At 41.8% G+C, this 22,024-nt stretch overlaps 1 protein-coding gene and 1 pseudogene across 6 annotated transcripts in view; both read right to left on the minus strand.

Annotated features, from left to right (window-relative positions):
• Window positions 1-22,024, minus strand: part of FRY (FRY microtubule binding protein) — a 432,465-nt gene that overhangs the window by 34,759 nt on the left and 375,682 nt on the right. For all 6 annotated transcript variants that reach the window (XM_037799978.1, XM_037799979.1, XM_037799974.1 and 3 more), the window contains 10 exons: window positions 20,343-20,541; window positions 18,871-18,992; window positions 12,034-12,221; window positions 10,936-11,030; window positions 9,273-9,880; window positions 8,321-8,418; window positions 7,782-7,952; window positions 6,276-6,416; window positions 3,706-3,885; window positions 1,772-1,942 (listed from right to left, as the gene is read on the minus strand). In XM_037799978.1, the coding sequence (XP_037655906.1) occupies window positions 1,772-1,942; window positions 3,706-3,885; window positions 6,276-6,416; window positions 7,782-7,952; window positions 8,321-8,418; window positions 9,273-9,880; window positions 10,936-11,030; window positions 12,034-12,221; window positions 18,871-18,992; window positions 20,343-20,541 (1,973 nt within the window). The remainder of the gene's footprint in view (window positions 1-1,771; window positions 1,943-3,705; window positions 3,886-6,275; window positions 6,417-7,781; window positions 7,953-8,320; window positions 8,419-9,272; window positions 9,881-10,935; window positions 11,031-12,033; window positions 12,222-18,870; window positions 18,993-20,342; window positions 20,542-22,024) is intronic.
• On the minus strand, window positions 14,819-15,945 carry LOC119506967 (annotated as a pseudogene).

Below are 22,024 nucleotides of genomic sequence, written 5' to 3' on the forward strand. Positions count from 1 at the left end.
ATAATATTTTGGACATATTAGGTTAAAGAAAATATTAAAATTAATTTCACCTTTTCCCTTTTACTATTTTAAAGGTGACTATTTGAAAATTTAAAATGAGACACACTACATTTCTGTTGGACAGTGCTGATCTAAGCTATTCTAGGAGGGTGAAAATCAGAACTTCTTCAGAGGATATTCTATTACTCTCCTTGATAATTGTTTATTGTATGTTACAACTGAAGTATTAGCAAGGCTTTCCTCGCACCTAAACTAAATCTATTATGTTACAGCACAAGTCTATTTTCCTCAAACGGGAGAATAACTTAATTCCTTCGCAGAATGAAAACTCAATTGTTTGAAAGCCATGTTAAATCTTTCTTAATTTATTCTTTCTAAAGTTAAGCAGATTCCATTCCTTTTGTTTTTCTTCATAAACCTTGTTTTCCAGCCCCTTAAGCATTGAGAATCTTCTATAAACTATCACATTATCCACTGACACAGATAAACAGATGTCTCAGAATTATTGCTGATTGAAAATGAAAAGAAAGGAATCCGAGCCTAAAAAATGTTAATGTCTTTCAGAACTGCTCTTAAAGCAGTCTTCCTAATCTCTTTAGAATGCTGTTTTCTCCCCTTTATGTGAAGACTGCTAGAGGCCAGTACCATTCCTGGATTTTCCTTCTTAATGGCACTCGTTTGCTGCATTCTTCTTTCCAAATTGTAGAAGGGATACTCCTGATGGTATTTTTTCATGTCAGAGGGTAGAAGGACCTTGCTGTTGAGAGGGTGGCAGGAGTTTGGCTAAACTACTTCCCTAAGTTAGTGGTCATTTTGCAATTCTGGGAAGGAATCAATATAGAAAACCACAAAACTGGACTGTAAATTTTCTTTGCTTTTCCAGATCCACAACAAAGTATGGTGGGCTCCCTTATTTGACAACTCAACTCAACACTCACTTATTGAGAACCTGCTATGTTTCGGCAGGCACAACCCCATACAGTCTATTCCCCTAAACCCTGAGAGTGAGGGGAGTCCATGCAAATGGGTTTTTCCTTGCTCGGCACCCACGACCCCTTCTTTGGTTACACAGTATCCAAAATAGGGCCTTGCCTCCCTCAGGTACCCTGCAAGTGCTCTTTATAGGATTGCTATGGACGTCAGGGGAGGGAAGGCCTCTGTCCTTCCAAGATCATCAGAGCCAAAGACCAGGTAAATCTGGAGGTGCCAGAGGTTGTTGGTACCTCCCACGGAGAACGACTGCCTGAGAGTAAAGTCAACACGAGATGCAGGGACCCAGAGAGTGCAGGGGGTGATAACAAGCACGGAGGCACCTACAGCCCACTGTGCTCTGTCAGGGAAACCCTGATATACGTACAAGTTCAAGGACAGAAGCCAGAAGGGGAAGTGGTATGGAACCTTTTCTAAAAGTTGAGAGAACTAAGGATGTGTAATCTGGAGAAGAAAAGATTCTTGCTATTCATGATCAGAGGGTCAGTGTTTCATTAAATGCTTGAAGAGCTGCCGTGTGGAAGAGAGATTTCATTTTCTAATCCACAAGGAAGAGAACTAGGACTATTGGGTACAGCAACAAGGAGCCAGACTTCGGCTCACCATGCTGAGCTGTTCAAAGATAAAACGGGTTCTTCTGGAAGGCTCTGAGAGCCTCATCCCCGGAAGGACCGAAGCCGGGATGGGCGACACTGGGAGCTGAACAGAGGATTCCCGGAGAGCCCTGGTGGATGGGTTCAATCCCTTCTAAACAGCTTCCTGGGAAGCTAGGATTCTCTACCTGAGAATACTGAGGCCTTTTCCAGCTCACGGGAACAAGGACATTGGAGTTGGAGCCTGAAGAAGTCGAGGACACGCTTCGGGTCATGGCCACGGCCCTGGGCTTCCCGTCGCGCCCGGAGGAATTCTGGTAATTCTGCAGCTCATCGTACCGCCTCCCGATGAGCGGCGTCTGGAGGACAGAGAGCACAAAGCACAGGTTCTGCTAGTGCATCAGTGGCTGCGTGGTAAAGGGGCTGTTGCCTCAGAAGCACCCAAGCCCTGTGCACGTGACTAAACATCAGGTGAGAGGCTGTTTGTTCTGTGTTCCAAACGGGCTCATTTTCCTGATGTTCAAAGCTACAGTCTGAATAATTTTGCATCTTCCTCGTTTTCCCATCCTCTTGAGTGGCTGAAAACAAACCCAACTGCTTGTCCTTAAACAGGCTTTGGAAACCACTGCTAAAGATTTAGAAGCAACACACTCAGGAAAGCAGATAGTCAGTTTTCAGATGTTGAAGCTTGGCGAGAATCCGTCATAGTTATGACAAGGGACCAAAGCCCCTTCCCCTCTTCCCAACCTTTAGTCACCAATTTTTCTATGCTCTCAATTATTTAAACAATTATGTAAATTACTGATATGCTTTCAATTATTTAAATGGACAAGATCAGGGCCAGGTTCTCGGGGAGAGCTTTAGAAATTTTACTTTCAGAGAGTCCTGGAGGTTGATGGCTGGGTGGGTGACCTTCTCGGACCTTAGCCCCAACGGGATCCTCCGCAGAAATGGGCGGCAGGGTTGCCCCCCGAGGGGCAGACACTGGCCATTCTGCACCTGCTCCCAAGGCCTGTAATTGTGTGGCAGTGCGGGTCTCTGAGGCATGCAGCTGAGAGACGGCCTGCTTTCTTACCTCCTTGGAACAGAATAAACTCAAGTCAAAGCAAAAATTACCTTTTTTCCCCCTTAATAATGTAAAAAAATGTTAAAAGTTGAAAAGGATTGAATCAATAACTTAATACCAAATATATGCTAAATATAGACGCAGGTATCACATGGCAGCAAAAAATTATCTTGTCCTGAATTCCAAAGTGATAAAAGGCCAATGAGTACCATTATGTCCAGACACCCAGCTTGCAGAGAACCTATTTCACAGTATAATGGGCTCCATGGAAGTGGGTCAGGCTGATTCCTTAGTGAGTTTATTTACTCAGCAATGTTTAGAAAACATTTATTATGTACTTCCCATGTACCAGGCAGTGTACCCGGCTCTGGATACAAAGATGCACAGGGTGCAGTTTCTGCTTTGGGGACTCGTGGGATGGGGGTGAGAGAGCCACGAAAGGAAAGACATTTTGCACCTGAGACCAAAATAATTAAGTACGGGCCTCCCGAGTGCTCAGTCACGGACCAGCAAGTATCTCCGACCACTCTCTGCCCTCTCCTTTCTTCCCCCTCTCCCTAACTTGGTGCCCTGGTCCCTTTCCCTGCCCCCCTCCCCCCGCCAGAGAATCATCATTTTACTCGTTTAAAATGCAGTGTGGCGTGGAAACCACAGTTAGGGCAGATTTGGTGTTCCCGGATGTCTCAGCCCCTGGCTGGTCTGGTTAAGTGCAGGGAGAAAGATTATGGATCTACAGACACGACATGACAGCTGTAGACACAAAACGAATGAAGGTCATGGTTCAAAATGCTTACAATCATTCCATTTTTAAATATTTTTTTTTTCAAATTCATTGTTATAGAACTGAGGCTAGTTTCTATTTTTAAAAGCTACCAATTCAGAGCTCCAGGGAATGTTTCACTCGAGGTGGTTTTTAATACACAGAATCCAAACTGGGGCCTTAGAAGTCTTTATCTAAAATAAATGGAAAAGGATTAAGTCTGCCTTTCCCCAGGAAACCACTTTGGACCTTTGCTACCATAAATTCATCAAGGAAACAGTTAACGTGCTAAGTACCTCTGAAATATCAAAGTGAAAGTCCAGGGTTTTTCCAGGTAATTCCTTAGACGCACTAGTCCATACGCGATGGATTTCTATTTTTGAAAGATCACTGTGCTGGTAGGAGGGCAAGACCAGGCTGGCAGACCGGGAAACTACCAGCTTCAAGATATTCAGGGCTTCTCTCCAGTGAACACTCTGAAGGAAAGAAAACATTCGATGGTTAAAAATAATTTCATTTTTTAAAGCTAAAGTATGACTAGGAAGTCACAGATTTAAAGCAGCCCAGGAAATTTCCTGATAAATAAAAACAAATAGCATGAAAAGACAGTTTAAATAAGATGAGCTATTTTTCAGGAACAAGCAAACAAAAAAAATGACCAAATTTAGTCTGTATTCAAATAAGCGAAAGTTTAAAATCACGAGGTACCATTTTCATTAATGAGGTACTGCTTTACTTTGAGGAAAAGAGTCTATAGTGCATTTCACGCTGTTGACCACCGACCCTTTCTCAGAATTCCCCCCGCCTCCAGTTCTCAGCCGTGGTCCTTTTCCTTGCTCTCTGCTTTCTCCTGCACCATTTCTGTCCTGGGCTGCTTGTCCTGGGCTATCAGCCATCTCCCATCTCACTCTCTGTCTTCCTCATGGTCTTAGCCATTCTGAAGTCTCCTCCTTCCCTCCCTCCTGGTAACTGTTCACTCTTCTCCATCCCTGTGACACTGGTCAGTCCAGAGCTCTCCAGCTTCTGGACGTTCTCAATGGCGTCTTCACTGCCCCCTGCCTCCAGGCCCTAGGAGAACCCATCGCACCCCTTCCAGCTAATGTGGACTTTCTAAAACTCTTCAGACCATGCCACTTCCCCACCCAAACTCCTCTGAGCGTTCCCCATTTCAGCCGGGGTAGAGCCCCCACTCTTTGAGCTTCGCCTGTGGGGCGAGATCCCTCAGCCTCTGCACCTTAACCCATGCTCTTCCCCCATCTTCTCCTTTTCCCGGCTGATCAGACTCCGGCTCTTCCTTTAAGACAGTTTGTTCACCATCCCTGTTCCCTGGCAACACCCAGGCAGACTGATCTGCTTCTCCCACAAAAACTGGACACAGATGAAACAACTTGGTGGAAGTTAGTTACGTATTGCCAAGGTGTTGGAGCCAAGGCACTGAAAATAAAGCATATTTCCTGTGCTGTTAAACTCTGCCCAAGGGAGGCCATGATTTGAATGTGGAATTAGTTGCTGTTAAAGATAAGATATGGAGTCCCCGAGATGGCTCCGAGGCCTGAGGCAGAAGGGCAGCCAAACGGAACAAGGAAACCGGGCATACTGCAAATAGCAAGATCTGTGCTGCCTCGGGTGCTGTTTGGGAATGCCTACCAGGAGGCACGACTGTTATTTGAGCAAAGCCACCTGAAATAGGAACAAAACAATGCTTGGAGATCACGTTAGCATTAAATAATTTCTGCAAGTAATGTGATTGGTAAAGTGGAGGCAGAAATGTCTAAAGGTGTTGCACTGTCAATGAGTGTGTCCACGGGAAACCCAGCCTCTGCCCTTGAACTCTGCAACTCATCACGGACACTGCTGAGAAGGACAGAGACCAAAGGTGACGCCGGGAAAGGGTGCCTGTCTCCTGAGCTTGGTTCTCCCCACTCATCCCCAGCGGGGGCCCTGCCCTGCTCCCCCAGTCTTGTTGCAGATTGGCTTCCAGGCTCCAGAAACTTGTTCTGGTTGGTTTTGCTCTCTTGATACTTATTTATTTTTATTTTCCTTTATTTCTTTTTCTGGTAGTCTCAGGCTTTAAAGAATCAATTCAGTGATATTCACCCAGGTGTCCGGCTAGGATGGCTGCCGGTTACAACGAGACAAATGTACCAGCTTTGCAGCCAGGCGGCATGCACCCAAACACCAGCTCCACCATTTCCTAACTGAATCTGGGGCCAGTTTCTTTCTCCTCTCTTTCTCTCTCAACATTTTATTATGGAAATATTCAAATATACACAGAAACAGACAGATCAGTGTAACGAAGCCCCGCACACTGTTCACTTATTCGCATTGTGCCATCTTGTTTTATTGACTCCCCAACACTCTTTGTTGGTTGGCTGGAGTCTTTTAAAGTACATTTATGCAAGTGTCTTAACTTCAGTTCTCTCAACTCTGAAGTGGTGGTTGAACCTCCCAATAACCCTTTGTGTGTGAAACACCTGACCGAGCGCCTGGCATGGGCCAGTGCCCTCCCCTGCCTCTATTGCTTTGAAATGGGATAATAAATAGGCCTTCCTCCTGCCCGCCCAGCCAGGTGTGGTCTTCCAACATGCAGCCTGTGAGCCCAAAGGGGCAGAATGTGCCCCTCTGAAGGCTCTGGAAGGCCTGGCCTTGTCTTCTCATTCTCTTCAGCATTCCGTCTACAGAGGGGCCAGTGCCCACTCTGCACCATGCCCAGAGTGTTTCAGATGTGGTGGCTGAGTGTTTGGCGTGGCCCTGTGCCACTGTGCAGGTGCAGAGTCAAGTACGAGCTACGTGCAAAGCCGCGGTCCCTCTGCAACAACCCTCCGGAAACATCCCAGTTCAGAAGTGAAGGTATTCACATACTCACCTGCACGTATTTTTCAATGGTCTTCAGAACTTCCACGTTAAACTGCTTTACGGGGACGACGGAAAGGTCCATGTAGCTTAGCAGGCTGTAGATCTCCTGCAGGAGGCAGTGCTGCATGCTGGGGAGGCCCTTCTCCAGCAGCTGGGGGGCAGCGAGAGGGCGAGAGGGGTGAGTCAGTGTTACCCTGAGTTTCAGGGAAGGACCAGTGTTTCTCAGTATTTTAGGACTGCACATTTCCATGGGAGTGAAAATAAATCCCTAACTACTGAAGAAATGAAGAAACTGAAGAAACGTTTATATTTAGTGATTCAAACCTGTTTTGCCTCCTTGCTGTCTCACACTTTACCTTCTTTTAAAACAGGCATCATGTGCCTTCATAAGTGGGTTACTGCCGTGGCTATCCCAGTGCTACATGTGTGTAGGGGTCGTGTGTGCTTGCTTGGCAACTCTTGGGACAGGTGCAAGCATGGTGACTATCAAAAAGCATCAGAGTGGCACTTATGAGAGGGTCTTTAAATGTCAGGGGTGGGGTCTGGACCGATGATCATCTGAACGCTGACCATACATGGCTGCACCACATTGCACCTCGAGATCCTGCGTGGGCTGCTCCGAATGCGGACGGTGGGGGTCCACCAGTGCAGGGTGGATGGGGTGCTGAATAGGTAGAGCCTTTCAGCCTTGTGGAGCCTTTGAGAAAGTGGCTGATCTATGATCTAGCTGGTCCCTGCATTGGTGACTTAACTAAAGGAAAAACTGGGAGTGACTGTCCTAACGTCTTCTTAAAGGGCCCTAGGAAGAGGTACAAATGCACATCCCCAAAGGAAAAGCGATGTGGACAACGCTGAAACAAGGTAGCTCTTGAATCAATCATTTGCCTCCTAGATCTCATGACCTTGTTGGGGATTGGAGTTGCTAAGTGGAACACGTTTCATCATTTGCCCAATATGCTTTGCATTTTGAGCATCAATATACACAGAGTCAGAGTAGGGGTTTGTAAGGAATATGCTAGAAATACATTTGTCTGAGGATAAAAATCCCATTCCAGTTTTAAAAACATACAAAAAGCAAATATGAAAGCTTATTTCAAAATATGTGCTTTGTTAATTAGTTCAGAGCAAAAACCAGGAAACATATCAAGCCACAGAACTCCTTAAATAATATTTGAACACCCAGAGTAATCAGAAATACATGTGCTGCCAGGGATTAGTGTAGTAAACAGCAGGCGTTTAAGCTTTGGAGTCAGCTATACCTAGGTCTAATTTCTAGGCTGGCTCTCCCTCCCTAAACTTGTGGCAAATTACTTAAGCTGGCACAGCCTCAGATTCTTTATTTTAATAGTATCTACAGTACTGGGTGGTTGTAAGCATTTGCAATGTTGCCGTACAGCATCTATTATAATATATAATAGGCCTCCATGAATGGAAGTTAAGAGTAGTATTCTCAGTTCCATGTAAACATTTACCCATGGAAGCTCTATCAGATTTTAACCTTAACTGAACAGCTCACCTCTGCCAGGTAGGTAACAACGTTCAAGGTGATGTCAGCATAGGCTTCATGAAGATAGCGGCAGACCACGTTGACCCAGGTGGCACAGTCCCTGGTATAGCTGTGTGTTTTGTAAAGAGTCATAACATGTGCAAGATTTGAGAGTTTTGGGTTCTTCTCTTCCAAGCAAACCTTGTGAAGAAAGAAAGTCGATTAGGTGTAAAATAATAGCCTGATGAATAGGAAGACATGTTAGCAACTTTACGATAAGTCTCAGCAGTCTGGAAAGTTGGTTTATATTTTTTTGGTAGGCTGCAGAAGTGCTGTCTCATTAGCTAATAAAATTTTCACACACTCTTTCCACCTGTTTGTCTCCATAATGAATCTGAAAAGGACAATCTGCACCAGCCACCCAGAAATGTACATTACTATTGAGAGCAGTTAGTATTTTCAGGTTTTGTGAAAATTGCTGCTCTCTCTGGACCTGGAAATTTTGTCTGACATCATGCTTTCCCGAAGTATCACGAAGATCTGCCTGAGTGAGAAACTAGAACTCATACCTGAGCAATCCTTTCGGCTATCTCCTTACAGAACTGATTGGGATTTTCAAAATGCTGAATCAGTTGGGGCAGGAGACACAAGACATTCAGTGGAAACCCTGGATTAAAGAAGATACAATGGAGATAGCTGCAGGTAAGGTACATTTTAACGGCTAACAATGAAAAGGCATATTACAGATTTGCATCTGACAGAATGCAAAAGGAGTCCTCGTGAAGCAGCTTTAACATGGTCTAACACAAATCCAGGAAAGATTTATAACCCCAATGGCGGCAGGTACAAAGGAGGCACTGAGGAAGACTTGTAATTCTAAGATACAATGGGTGTCTTGTTAAGGACTCTTTGTGAATTCAGGTAAGTAGAATAGAATTTAAAAAACAGATTGAAATTAACTGAAGCTCTGGTTTGAAGTTCTTTATTAAATGCCTACTTTAAGAAAAGTTGGTATAAGAGGAAATGGGCCAACCAATTTTAGATTTTACTCATGTAATTGAAAAGATTTTCAAATGATGATGAATGCTTTTGCATCACAGTGTTAAGCTCTAACATCAAGAAAAGAATTCTGGGCCACATATCATGGTACATTTTCAAGGGGGGACAATTTCAAGGGGAAAAGGAAAGCAAAGAAAAATAAAATACTTGGGAGTTAAGAATTAAGGAGAAAAATGTTTATACAAGAACTAACCATAGCTACTATTTGATCCTGAAAGATGAAGAAGTGAATATCTTCCCCTTTTACATTATTGTCTTAAAAATTTCTTTAATGACATAAATAGTTAAGACTTACACAATACAGAAGTCTAAAAGAAAAAAAAATAAAAAACAAAAAACAAAAAAACGATTCCCAAAGAGCCATTTCTAAGCAGAATTGTTAAAAACAGCAAGTCTTATTACACTAAACGTGAATGCACCAACCACCAGGACTAGTAAGGGAACAAGCAATGTTGGCTTTACCAATAGCCTGGGATGAATCCACCATGGATACTTTGGACACTGGTGTCAGCAAACTGAAAAGTTGCAGAGTAAGGTCTGTGGTGGTGAGGGATGTGAATCCTTTCAGCAGCAGCTGCTGCAACCCTGAGAAGTCAGCCCACTTGAGCTGTGCCTGGAGTTTCTCAAGTTTTTCTCGATTCTCAGCTTTGTCGAGTGGCATATGTGCCAGCAGTCTATTCAATAGCCTTAAGGCCATTAGGTATTCAAACTCAAAATCAGACTCCATCAAGGCCACTGTGACCCAGAAGATGGTGGCCAACAGGTTGGTTGGGTGGTTTATGTGGGATGGGTCAGCGAGGCTGTCCTTCAAGGAGGATGAACTTCTGGTTTTTGGGGAGAGCCCTTGTTGGGTACAAGCCTGAATTCTGTCCAGTGTAGCACTTCGAGGTGGGTCTGAAGATCGGTCAACAACACCAAACTTCTTGGGTACAGAGAAGCTTCTCTGATGCCGGCTACGTTCTGCAGTAGTTGTATTGCCACCAGCAGTTCCAGGGTTCACATTTAGTTGTCCTGTGCTCTTTCTACTTGCTGTTAGTTTTGTGCTGGAGCTTAAATCCGGTGATGATGAGCTGGGTATAAAAATAAACAAGTGTCAATTTAAATAATATTCTTTTATCAGTTGTAACATTAACGCAAGGAATAAATAATAGGGGAGGTATATGGGAAACCTATATTTTCTGCATGATTTTTCTATCAATCTACAATTTCTCTAATACAAAGTATATATATTACAAAAAAGAAATCTGTAGGTTATTGTCAAGTGATAGAGAAAGAAAGGAAGGAAGAAAGAAAAAAGAAGAAAGGAAGGAAAGAAGAAAGATGAAAAATATTCATTAGAATGTCAACATGCTTCAGCAAAAAGCCAGTCCTTTCAGGAGAATGAAGAACAATAAAGGGAGGGAAACCACTCTTGGGGATCACAATTTTCTGTTAATTTCTTTCCACTAACAAAACCAAAACAACACCCAATACTGACTTCATTAATTGAAAGTCTGAAGAAATCAGACTTCAAGTTTGTGGAATTTATATTTATTTTTCTTTGAATTTTGGTAGGGGCAATTAAGACCAAAACAAGGCTCAGTGGGGTATAAGAAAACATTTCTGACTGAATTTGAAGGAATATGAGCTCAGTTAAACAAAGAGAATATGGAGTCATGAAATGGGTTATTAAACTCTGGGAAGAGAAAAAAAACAGAAAGATCACAAGATAAGTTATTAAAGCCAACATTTATTTATGTTTTTATAGTGATGGTACAAATGAGATTAATACTTATTCAATAATTTAGTTTTAGTTTTTGTTTACCAATGTAATAAGTAGGATAATTATTGTATAAAATTTGAAAAAACATTCAAAGATATCAAGAAGGAAATTAAAAATCACCAAATCTGATATCATTTAGAGATAACACTTTGGTGTCCATCTTCCTGGTGTTTTAAAATATTTGTGTAAAGTATGTGTGTTTGTATTTTCCATTTTTTTTAACTTAAGAAAATAATGCTTTTTCATGTCATAAATAGTCTTCAAAAATTATATTTGTTCTTTGGATTTTGCCCGAAATCCAGGTGTTTCCCAAATATTCCGTACTGCATACTTGCTTTCAAATGTCATTGAGCTAATTCTCACCGAGATAAAACTGTTAGGAGATCACTGTTCTTTAAGCAGTCTGACAAATTATCCACGGCAGCTTCCAAGGTAAGGAGTGCTTCCATTACATAACCCTGCCAAACACACAAAATCAAGAGTTTTTTTTACTTCTTATAGCTACTGTTAACTTCCTGAAGAAAAATTTAATTAAAGCAAATTTTATTCAAATAATGTTAATGCCATTGAAAGCTAGATGGTCATTACTGTTCTAATTTACTAAGTCTAAAAACAGTCTGTAAGGGCCACTGGGAAATTCCGATGGCTTAGGAGGTAGCAGATACACATGAAGATCTAGTATTTCCCTAGGTCCCAACGTCCTTGACTGAGCTATCTAGTGAAATACAACAGGGAGGGGAGGGGGGCAAGGCTGATGGTGGAGGGGAATGAGGTGCATGTGAAATACAGAGTTGATTTTCTGAAAGTCAGAGGCGAAGAGATGAAGTATGGGAAGGGCTGTGCCTCAGTGGTATTCAGCCAGCACCTCCCATGGCTGAAAGGAGGACAAGAAGTTAAGGGCTACAAGCTTGCAAGCATCCTGATGTGCAGGAACTTTTTTTCAAGGAAAAGAAAGCCTTGCGCCAAGCCACAAAACGTGTAAGGCCCTTGACTTTCAACCTGCCCAGCTCCCCAGTCTTGGGGGTTGACCTTCTTCAGGCTACCCATACTGAGAGTGGAAGTACTTTGCACAGATAGGATGGAGATCCTTGGCCTGGGTGGGGAGTTGGACAACTTGCAACCTAGGTTGGTGGCAAAAAACCAAAAGAATATAAAATAATCCTACCCCCCAGCAAAAAACAAACCAAAAACCAACAACAAAACTAAGAAAGAAGGAAGTGCCAAAGGATTTTCAGGCGTCGGCTTGAGTAAAACAGAGAATCTGTTGCATTTCTAGACCAATGCTCCTTGGAGTGATTTTTGTAAATATAAAAGTCAACCTCAAAGAACATTTTTATAAATTGCACATGTCCAAATGGCTGGAATAATTGGCAAGAGAAAGGAGGCTCAAAGAAAACTGTCAACTGGTCATATTTGAAATGGAGAGAAGAAGGGTGAGTTCCTTGGTCTTTCCTTCCATACCTGAATCTCATCTCCATGTTCTCCGATCACCTCCACCAACCTCGAGAGAAGGTCAGACAGGGCATGGGCTGACAGAGGCTGTCTGAGGGCCCTAAATATCTGGAAGGACCGCCCGGCGTAGTGCCTCGAGGAGCTCGCCAGGGCAGTCTGCAGGGCCACCTCACTCAAGTGCTGCTCCAGATGGAAACCTAGGACAAGAAGGGCCAGGAGAACCGGTCAGCCTCGGAACTGCATCCAACTCTGGGGCATCAGAGCTACCCATAAGCTTAGAACAGCCTAACTGGACACAACTACCTGCTGGTGGGGCTTACTGAAAAACTAATCATTTAAAAAAAAAAGCAAATTTTGAATATATGTTAGGAAGGCCTGGTGCAGTGTAAAGAGCACAAGACTTGGAGCAAGATGGTCCTAGTTTTGAATTTGTGGCTTTGTGACTTATTCTGGGAAAGAAACTTATTCTTTTCCATGAACTTGTTTCCTCATCTTTTTTTTTCTTTAAACAATTTTTATTTTGAAATAATTTCAAACTAAGGGGAAATTTACAAATGTAATTCAAAAATAATACAGAGAAATGCAATACACCCTCTACCCAGATACCTGCATTACCAACGTTTAACAGTTTGCCACATTTGCTATAGCATTCTCTATGTATCTATCTATCTATCTACCTAGCTTTATCATTTTCCAACCTTTGAGTGTAGGTTGCATATATCATGCTTCTTTGCCATTTAATACTTCCATGTATGTTTCCTAAGAACAAAGATATTCACTTCTATAACCACATTAAGTACCATTATCAAGTTTAAGAAATTTAACATTGATAAAAAGCATTACAATCTATATTCCAATTTTTTAATTGTCCCAATAGTGTCCTTTTGAGCATTTTCTCCTCCATTCCAGGATCACATAATCATATATTTGCATTTAATTATCACTGTCTCTTTAGTCTCTTTCTCTCTCTCTTTTTTAGGTTGAGCTGTAACAAACAAATTCCTTTTATAAACAAAAGTTTAACTGAAAAACCACAGTGAATGAAAAAAAGAAAAGATATTACTTGGTAAAATCCAGTGACATCTACAATAGTTTTAGAGCACATTTAAGCATCCTGGCATTTTGTATCTTCACCTACCTTCCATTTCTAAGTTGAGTCTTTTAAAAATGCCAATTAAGAATACAGGTTTGACCTCAAACCTAGCCCTGAATTTGTGTACCTGGAAAAGCAAAACTATACTCTTAAAACACCTTGTTTCAAAAATGGTCTCTTATTTGAAACACAATGCCCATTTAAATGGCAAAAACAAAAACAAAAACAAAAACACAAAACCAAGCAGCAATGCATAATTATACATAATATTCACTAAATGGGAAGCGTTTTTAGGATCTAGAATACACTTGCTTTTTGAGTCTCCCCAATAATTACACTGACTTAGACACTGCCAAAAGTAAGAGTACTGGGTAAGGGGCACACATTTACAATACTGCTAGTCTTAAAAGCAGTAAAGTGAAAGAAAATATATTAAATAGTCAAATAGCACGTGCACATCTTACAGAACTTCCACTGATCTATTAGTGCCTTCTACACAATATGCTTCTTTTCCATACTTGTATTAACTACCAAGAAAGGAAAGATGAAAGTAAAGCTAATGATACTGTACTGAATTGTTTGAAGCCAGTGCCCCACATGTAGGGAAAAGTGCATTCAGTTCAGCAGTAATACAGCACAGTTGGGATGCAATATTCCAAAATTTAAAAATGCACAAGGCAAGTCAAGATATAAAACCATAGTACACTGCTAAATTACCTTGAAATGTACATATACTGCAGTGTTCAAAGAAAGACATTCATCTCATCGTCCAAGGACAGGGAGAAATCCTTAGAGTTATCTACTGTAGTTTATGATGTGATAAATACATACCTATACAGCATTGTATATACATCTATAGAACGTGTGTGTGCATGTGAAATTTTTTTTTTTTTTGCCAAATTATTCTTTTAGGCTTTTTGGATCTGCAGTTTCTAGGAGTGAAAACTCCTTTTCATGACAAGTTTTTGTCCCTAAACTTCAGAAGATATTTATACTAGAAAAGTCTCAATACCCTCCCACCATCCAGAGACACTCTCTTCAGATATTTTGCTTCACCACTGGTCAGAGAAGCACAATGAAATGAATTCTAGAATTTTTGACTGCATCTTTTCACTTTGCCAGTTGTTTCAATGAGCAAATATCTTTAAATAATTAAATAAGCTGACACAAATTCTTTAGCAGATGATATAAATTCTGGATTTGATTGATTAAAACAGAGGAAAGCAAACCCCCCACCAAAAAAAGAAATCCAGTGAATTACCCTAACTGTAAACAATATATAAAATTTAAATCTCAAATTTCAAAACAATTATTCTACCTTTAGGGCCTATCATACTAGAGAGATCTCACTATTGGTAAGGGGAAAATGTATATGAAAACTTGCAACAAAATTGTTTGCCCACTACTTTTCCTAAGAGAAGGTAGGTCAACTATACTACCTCCGTCCTTTAAATTTAATAACTTCATAATTTGTTGGCAGATGTGTTAAGCAAACTGGCATATCAGCTCACACAACAACCAAAAAAAATCCATTATAGTCAGCAATTTTTTTTACTTATATAAGCCTTTTGTACAGAATAAAAAAAAACACAAAACAACTAAATGGCTATGTTTCTTCTATTAGCAGAAACACATGATGTGGTCTTTATAAATCTGCCATATATATCTACATAAATAGATACAGATATAGATACGAAACATTAATGGCAGTCCATTTTGACAGTGTGTGGGACCAGAGGATTTGGATTAGACCACGGCATGGTACTGTCCCTGCATCTTTAGGAACTGGATGATGAAAGCAGCCTCCTTGGAAGCAATCCGAGGTGGAAGGGGACTGAGCGGACAGATCTCAATACTCATGACTGAAAGTTTGCTGCAGAGAGCCAGCTCAAACAGAAGGGCAGGTTGAGGTTGTCATTCAAATTCAGCTCTTCAACATTCTCCAGTGTACCGATTTCCTCAGGAGATGAGTAAGTAGGTTCTTGCCAAGGCCTAGATGTGTGGGATTGGTAAGGAGACCAATGGCCTTTGGGAAAAGTGGTTAACTGGTTGTTTGTCAAAACTAATTTCTGTAAATCTTTATGATAAGCAATTTCATTTGGCAAGGATTCCAATTTGTTCTCCTCTAGACCCAACTCTCTTAACTTCCTAAGGTTTCCAAGACCATGGGGAAGTTTCTTCAGAAGATTATTGGATAATATTAAGACCTCAAGAGAAACAAGACCAGACACATCCTCAGGAATCTTTGTGAGCTGATGAATGGCTAAATTAAACTCTACCATACTGGGCCAAATTCCAAAATCCAACAGAAGTGATGTTAACTGAGTGTCCTTCATATTCAGCTTACTTAATACTTTTGCTCTGCAGAAAATTCCAAATGGGACTTTATTGATTTGTGTTCTATGTTGAGAGAACAGAGGTTGGAAAACTGAGATGAACCACCCACTGGATATAACTGGAAGCAATTTCTATCTAGGATCAAGCTATTCAGTTTCACAAGACTTGACAAAATACTCTCTGGCAAAGTAGAAATATTATTGTTTTCTAAATTTAATTCTTCAGGTGCATTGCATTTTGCCAATGTATGTTATATCTTAGACCAAGACGACTTAAACTGGACAGGTTTCCTGTAGTATCTGAGAAGTGTAGCAGTTCACTGTGCTGCAAGTTAAGGTTGGTTATCAGCGTGCAGTTTTCAATCTCCTTTGGAAGGTGTTCAAGCAGACCGTGAGCTACATCCAGCATAATGAGGTTACACAATTCACCTTCAAAGACCCATAGGAGAAGCTCCTGTACCCACTGGCCCTCCTCCCTCAGGTACCCCCAAGGAAGTGTGAGCCAACCAGCCCCCCTTCACGGGTCCTCCCTCTTTTTAAATTGTGTTAACACACACAACCTAAAATTTCCCAACTCAACCACTCCCAGGCATACAAATCAGTGGCATTAATCCCACTCACAATGTTGTTTACTCATCTTTAACTTGTGAATAATAGTATCTATCTCATCATATTACTGTGAAAATTAAACTTATAAAGCACTTTGTACAGAATCTGGCATAACGTGCTCAAAATGAATCATCTACTACCCAGCTATTTTTTTCTGCATTATTCTTCTGTACTGCTTTTTATGTAGAATGCTTTGACTCCTTTTTTCCATAAGACAGTCTGGCAGAAACGCATCTTCAGAGTACATGTGCATGTTGAGTAAAGATGGTGGTGGATTTTGTCTGCTCTAAGCACAACCAAGGCCTCTGCACCTTGGGACAGTCTATAAAGATGCACATAGAGAAATGCAGAAAATGCAAAGAAGGCAACTGGGATCTAGACTTTCTCCTGAATGTCTGCTCTCCCAATAGCATGAAGGTGATCTCAGGCATGAGAAAAGCATTTGCTCAGACGGAAATGAAGATGTAAGACAAAACCCAGATTGAATTCTGGGTCATTAAGTTGTGCACTTTCTGCACATCTCTGCAGGTAGAAAACCAGGCTTTGAAAGTCAGAGAACCCAGTGAAAATGGTTGGCTGGCTTCACGCCCCGTTTGGTTGTCCCATGCAAGTGGACCAGGAGGGATCATTCAGGGTCACTGCTCTTAGAGGTAGTTTGGCCTCTTATGGAACACAAGAAGAAGCAGTACATGGGAGGCTGCCTGCCAAATAGCACACTCAACTGCTATGTGAGCCAGAAAAAACCTATTGGGCTAAGCCTCTGAACTTTTGGGGACTGTTTGTTATAGCAGCTATGCTTCCCTGACTAATATGAGTGTTTTCTGGAACACATTTTAATGTGCTATAATGGAAACAGGCCAAAAGCAGTGAGTTATAGTGGGTAAAACTAGCTTGGCAAGGTGTGAAAAGATTTAAGACTCTAGGTTTCCTGAAGTACCCTGAGAATACAGTCTAAGGTTTTCATATATTTTCCCATTTTTAAATTATCTTCATTCAATCAAGGGTTTTAGACAAATTAATCATCCATATACAGCTAGTGAATTTCTCCCTTTGATTTGTGTTCAATTACTAAGTGATTTTTAAGTGGAGGAAAATATCAGTATAAGAGGTCTCAATATTTCAAGAATGTCCAAAGGAGAAACGCAAAATAATAAATGGCACTCCTATCCCTGGAATGACTTTCCCATTTCGGTTTATCAGTAATCCTACGATAATGAAAAGAGATGTGGCTAATCTGAAATGTTTCAGACTGTGAAATGTGCTAATTATCTGAGCAGCTGGGAAGGTTGGTGAGCCAGATTTAATATCTCTACGCTGTTGTATGAAAAAAGGTAGAGAGGAACCAGATTTAAAGTTCACACACAAATCAGCCCAGGCCCACTGGATCTTAAAGGAATTCAGCTGAGAGTAAATGCTTAAAAATTCTGTTGCTATTAAGCCTAAACAGGAATCAGAGTGCGTGCACAATGTTAAACGGTCATTCACACAGGCCTACAGTACAAGGCCTGGAAAGGAATGGTTAGCAAACACTTTCAAAGCCAAAAACATTTTATCCCAGGTTCTGTTGTTGTTTCAACCAGTGTGCAAGGATGACTATTTCTCATACTTGAGTCTGATGACAGTCATTTAATGAGATTTATTTTTCATGGCCTTCTTTGAATGAAATTAATCTTATGAGCACAGATTACTTCTAATAAGGTAAATGAAGCAAGGAGAACAAGTGACCCTGGGGAAATTATTTGACAGAGCATAATGCAAATGTCCATAGCATTAACTATTATTCAGTTAGGCAGCATATGAAAGAATTGTCAAAAACTCTCCATATGTCACAAACATTGGGACTGGCAGTTTGATGTGCTGAGCCCTCAAGCATGGGACTTGCCCTTATGAAGCTCATTACCACAAAGGAGAGTCTAAACTTGCATGTAATGGTGCCTAAGAGTCTCCCCCTGAGTACCTCTTTGTTGCTCAGATGTGGCCCTCTCTCTCTCTCTAACTGAGCCATCTCGACAGGTGAACTCGCTGCCCTCCCTGCTACGTGGGACCCATGGGGTGTAAATCTCCCTGGCAATGCAGAATATGACTCCCGGGGATGAATGTGGACCCGGCATCGTGGGACTGAGAGTATCTTCTTGACCAAAAGGGGGATGCAAAATGAGACGAAATAGTTTCAGTGGCTGAGAGATTTCAAATGGAGTCGAGAGGTCACTCTGGTGGACATTCTTACGCACTATATAGATAACACCTCTTAGGTTTTAATGTATTGGAATAGCTAGAAGTAAATACCTGAAACTACCAAACTCCAACCCAGCAGTCTGGACTCCTGAAGACAATTATATAATAATGTAGATTACAAGGGGTGACAGTGTGATTGTGAAGACCTTGTGGATCACACCCCCTTTATCTAGTGTATGGATGAGTAGAAAAATGGGGATAAAAACTAAAGGACAAATGGGGTGGGATGGGGGGATGATTTGGGTGTTCTTTTTTCACTTTTATTTTTTATTCTTGTTCTGGATCTTTCTGATGTAAGGAAAATGTTCAGAGATAGATTGTGGTGATGAATGCATAACTATGTTATCATACTGTGGACAGTGGGTTGTATACCATGGATGATTGTATGGTGTGTGAATGTATTTCAATAAAACTGAATTTAATAAAAAAAAAAAAAAACTCTCCATAGAATATGCTTCTGCTGTCACTGCAGAGTGTCGGGACGCTGATGTAAGGTGGGTGGTCACATGGGGATGGTGAGTTCTATTATGGAAAAATGCTGAAAGTGGGACTTGGGGAAATAGGATGAGGTACCTGATTTGGAATCTTTAAATACAGAGACAACGTGACGTAGAAAATTAGTGAGTTGTTCAGCACTCTTTGAATTTTGATTTTTGGGTGTGATGTCTTCATGGCACCAAAGTGGACCAAATGCCCTAAAACAGAACACAGAAAATGTCAGAAATAAGACTATCATCTTGCATTTTTAAAACCATAAAATCAGTTCTAACTCCAGAAGTGCAATATATTTTAACATTTTTTGCTAATTAATTTTGGGGTAAATTTAGGTGTTTTAAAGCTTAACAGCATACTCAGAATGGCTCTAACTAACTTATGGAGGCACACTTTTTTCCTGTTTTGAATGGAATTTATTTCCAAAATCAGAACCTTCTCAAATCACTAGAATAGTACTTGGCATATAACAGGTGCATCCATAAGTGTTAGTTTTAGTAAAAGGATATACGATGTTAAATAAAATATAGATTTAGACATGGACTTGATTTGCACATTTTAGCATTTGCAGAGCTGAGGCTTTTATCAGGGTCCCCTGATTAAGTTGTCAAATATTGGAGACCCGAACTGAAGACACAGCCTCTGCCACCAACTTGGTTTTCCAGGGTAGGAAGGGGATGGGGCCAGGCGTGAGAAACCCCGAGCTCTGCTTTTCCTGGCCAAGGCCCCGGCAGCCATGTGGACGGATGGTGCTGGGCAACCCTCCCTCCCCACCTGCCACCCCAGTCTCTGGATGCCCGCTCAGTGTGCAGGGGCAGGACCTCAGCCTCCCGCCTGCGCTCCCTTCTCCTTCATCAACTGAAGAAAGAAAGTGCTCTCTGGGGTAAAAGAGAAATGATGTGAGCTATTAGCTGACATGGAGCCTGAGAGAGGAGAGCAGACCCCCAAGTTGCAGAGGAGCGCGACTTTACACACACACTGGGCCCCCGGCGGCCAGAAATGGAAGCCTTGCAACCGAAATGATTAATCAGAAGAACCAGAAGACCTGAGAAAACAAGATTGCTCACAGTTGTTCCTGATTCTGCGTTATTATTAGTTTGATTCTGTTCCTATCTTGCTTCCTATTGTTTCTGGTTTCTGACTTCTTTTTAAATGGCTCTTTCGACTTGATGGGCAGCCCATGTTCCCCTCGGCAGCTGCTCCTGGCTGACAGTGGCTCAGATCCTTGGTTTCCAGGGTGAGATTCTTTGCCAGGTCCCAGAACTCCCAGATCCAGCAGCTGGGATGGACGATTAAAGTCCTGCTCCGTTGCCTGCACGTGCTGCATTGTGGTCACAAAAACCCCTGCCCCTCAGTGGGGACGTCAGAGGGAGCTTAGACGACCTCTACCAGTGTCTGCCTTTCACACAGACTCCAGCAGATGCAAGTTAGAAGAGAAAACTAGGACTCTGTTTGAATCTGGGGTCGCTTTTCCATCCATTTGGTTTCAGGTGTTAGCACTTTCCCAAAAGACCCTTCTGGAAAGGGCAACCTGACTCCTGGCCCCTCGTTACCTGGTTGTCAGGAACTCAATGAGCTTGTTTGCCTTCTCGTCTGTTTCGGCAGTGGCGTCCACGTCGTCAGCCTCCTGGGTCATCTGCGGGAGATTCCCACTGCTGCCCCCCAGACTGATGCTGGAGGAGGTGGAACTGGAGCTCAGCCCCGAGTCCGGCGCTGGGGAGCACTGGTCCTCCCGCAGGAAGTCAAAGCCACCTGGGAGGAGGAAGGGCAAGGTGGGGCTGGGGGACCAGCACCCAGAAGCAGGCAGCCCTTGACGTTTTGCTGGAGAAAACACTTGATTTTGGCTATGGCTATGGTTAAATGAGACCGTTAACCTTTCCTCGCCTGGGATCAGCTGCACCGTCACGTAAGCCAGTGTGTACTCTACTCCTTTCTATTCTGCTATTTTCTACTCTGGTGCTTTAGTTAATGCTCTCTGCAAAACAAGTGTGTGCGCGCACGTGTGCATGTTCATGTGTGAAAGCTTGTGTGTATGTGTGTGTGTGTGCATGCAGGCTGATGAACAGTTTGACTACACATTTGTACCTACCTACCCTGTAAGTTATTCCTGGGTGTTAGACTACTTAACATGTGAAATGGTAGTGGTTTCGAGGCTATCCATCACTTAACGCCCTACAAGTAAGTTATATGTAATGTTTCTGAGTAAATTTGCTCATAAGCTTGTATATTAAGTGTGCATTAACATGATTTAATAAAGTACATCTTATGGTGTTCAAGGAAATTTGGTATGAGCAAAGACTACTTTTTTTTCCCCACCGTATTTGGTTGATGTTACACATCTCTGGGTATGTCACTGGTCTGAAAATCTGTGTACTTGATCATCTCTTTCCCCCTCCTTAATAATCATAAACAGCACAGAAGTGGCTGTGTCTGACAGATACACCAAATTAGGAGTGAGGCACACTGGGTCTGAGTATCATCTCTGCCACTTACTGAGTGACATCAGAGAGCTTCTAGAACTCCAATTTTCCATTACGTGAGATGAGGACAACAATTCCTATCACACAGCTTTATAGTGTGGATTTGAAAGCAGCTATAGTTGAAACGTGGTGCCAATGAATATTTATACGTGAACATTAAAACTTCCAATACCCTTTGAGCAATTATTCAATGTCTGCTGTAAATCCAGTCATTTCAGCTATTTGCAGTTTGTCTTGCCTATGGAGCAAGACAATGTTTACTTACATGTATAGTAAATCTGTATTCCAAACCACTTACAGCACACTGGTGGTGTAATAAATGCAACATTTATACAACGTAACAGCCATTACAATTTTCTCAGCCTAGGGCTGAGAATTAAGTGATGGTGCTTATCCTTGGGAGGTAGAACAGCCACATTAAAACTTTTCAGATTCTTTTAATTTAAGTGCCTATAGTAATGTGGGCCTCTGTGAGAGGCTATTGATGGGTTACTTTCAATTACATGTAGCTTGGTTCAAAACAAAGAACTTAAAACTGAGGTCAGTGACCCTTCATTCTCAGAGTTACTGATGACTTCTTATGTGCTTTCCCTAGAAAGAGGTTAGCTGGTCAGAAGACAAAACAGTGCTGAGTATAAGCGATGAAGAAAAGGTACCTCCTTTCCAAAGCAATGAAGAAAGTCTGTGGTGACCCACGCAGTGTCACATCACATCCAATGCAAATGTGATGGATAAAATAATTAAGTAATAAAGTA

Source organism: Choloepus didactylus, chromosome 12, assembly GCF_015220235.1.
Source record: "Choloepus didactylus isolate mChoDid1 chromosome 12, mChoDid1.pri, whole genome shotgun sequence".
NCBI classification, from domain to species: Eukaryota; Metazoa; Chordata; class Mammalia; order Pilosa; family Megalonychidae; genus Choloepus; species Choloepus didactylus.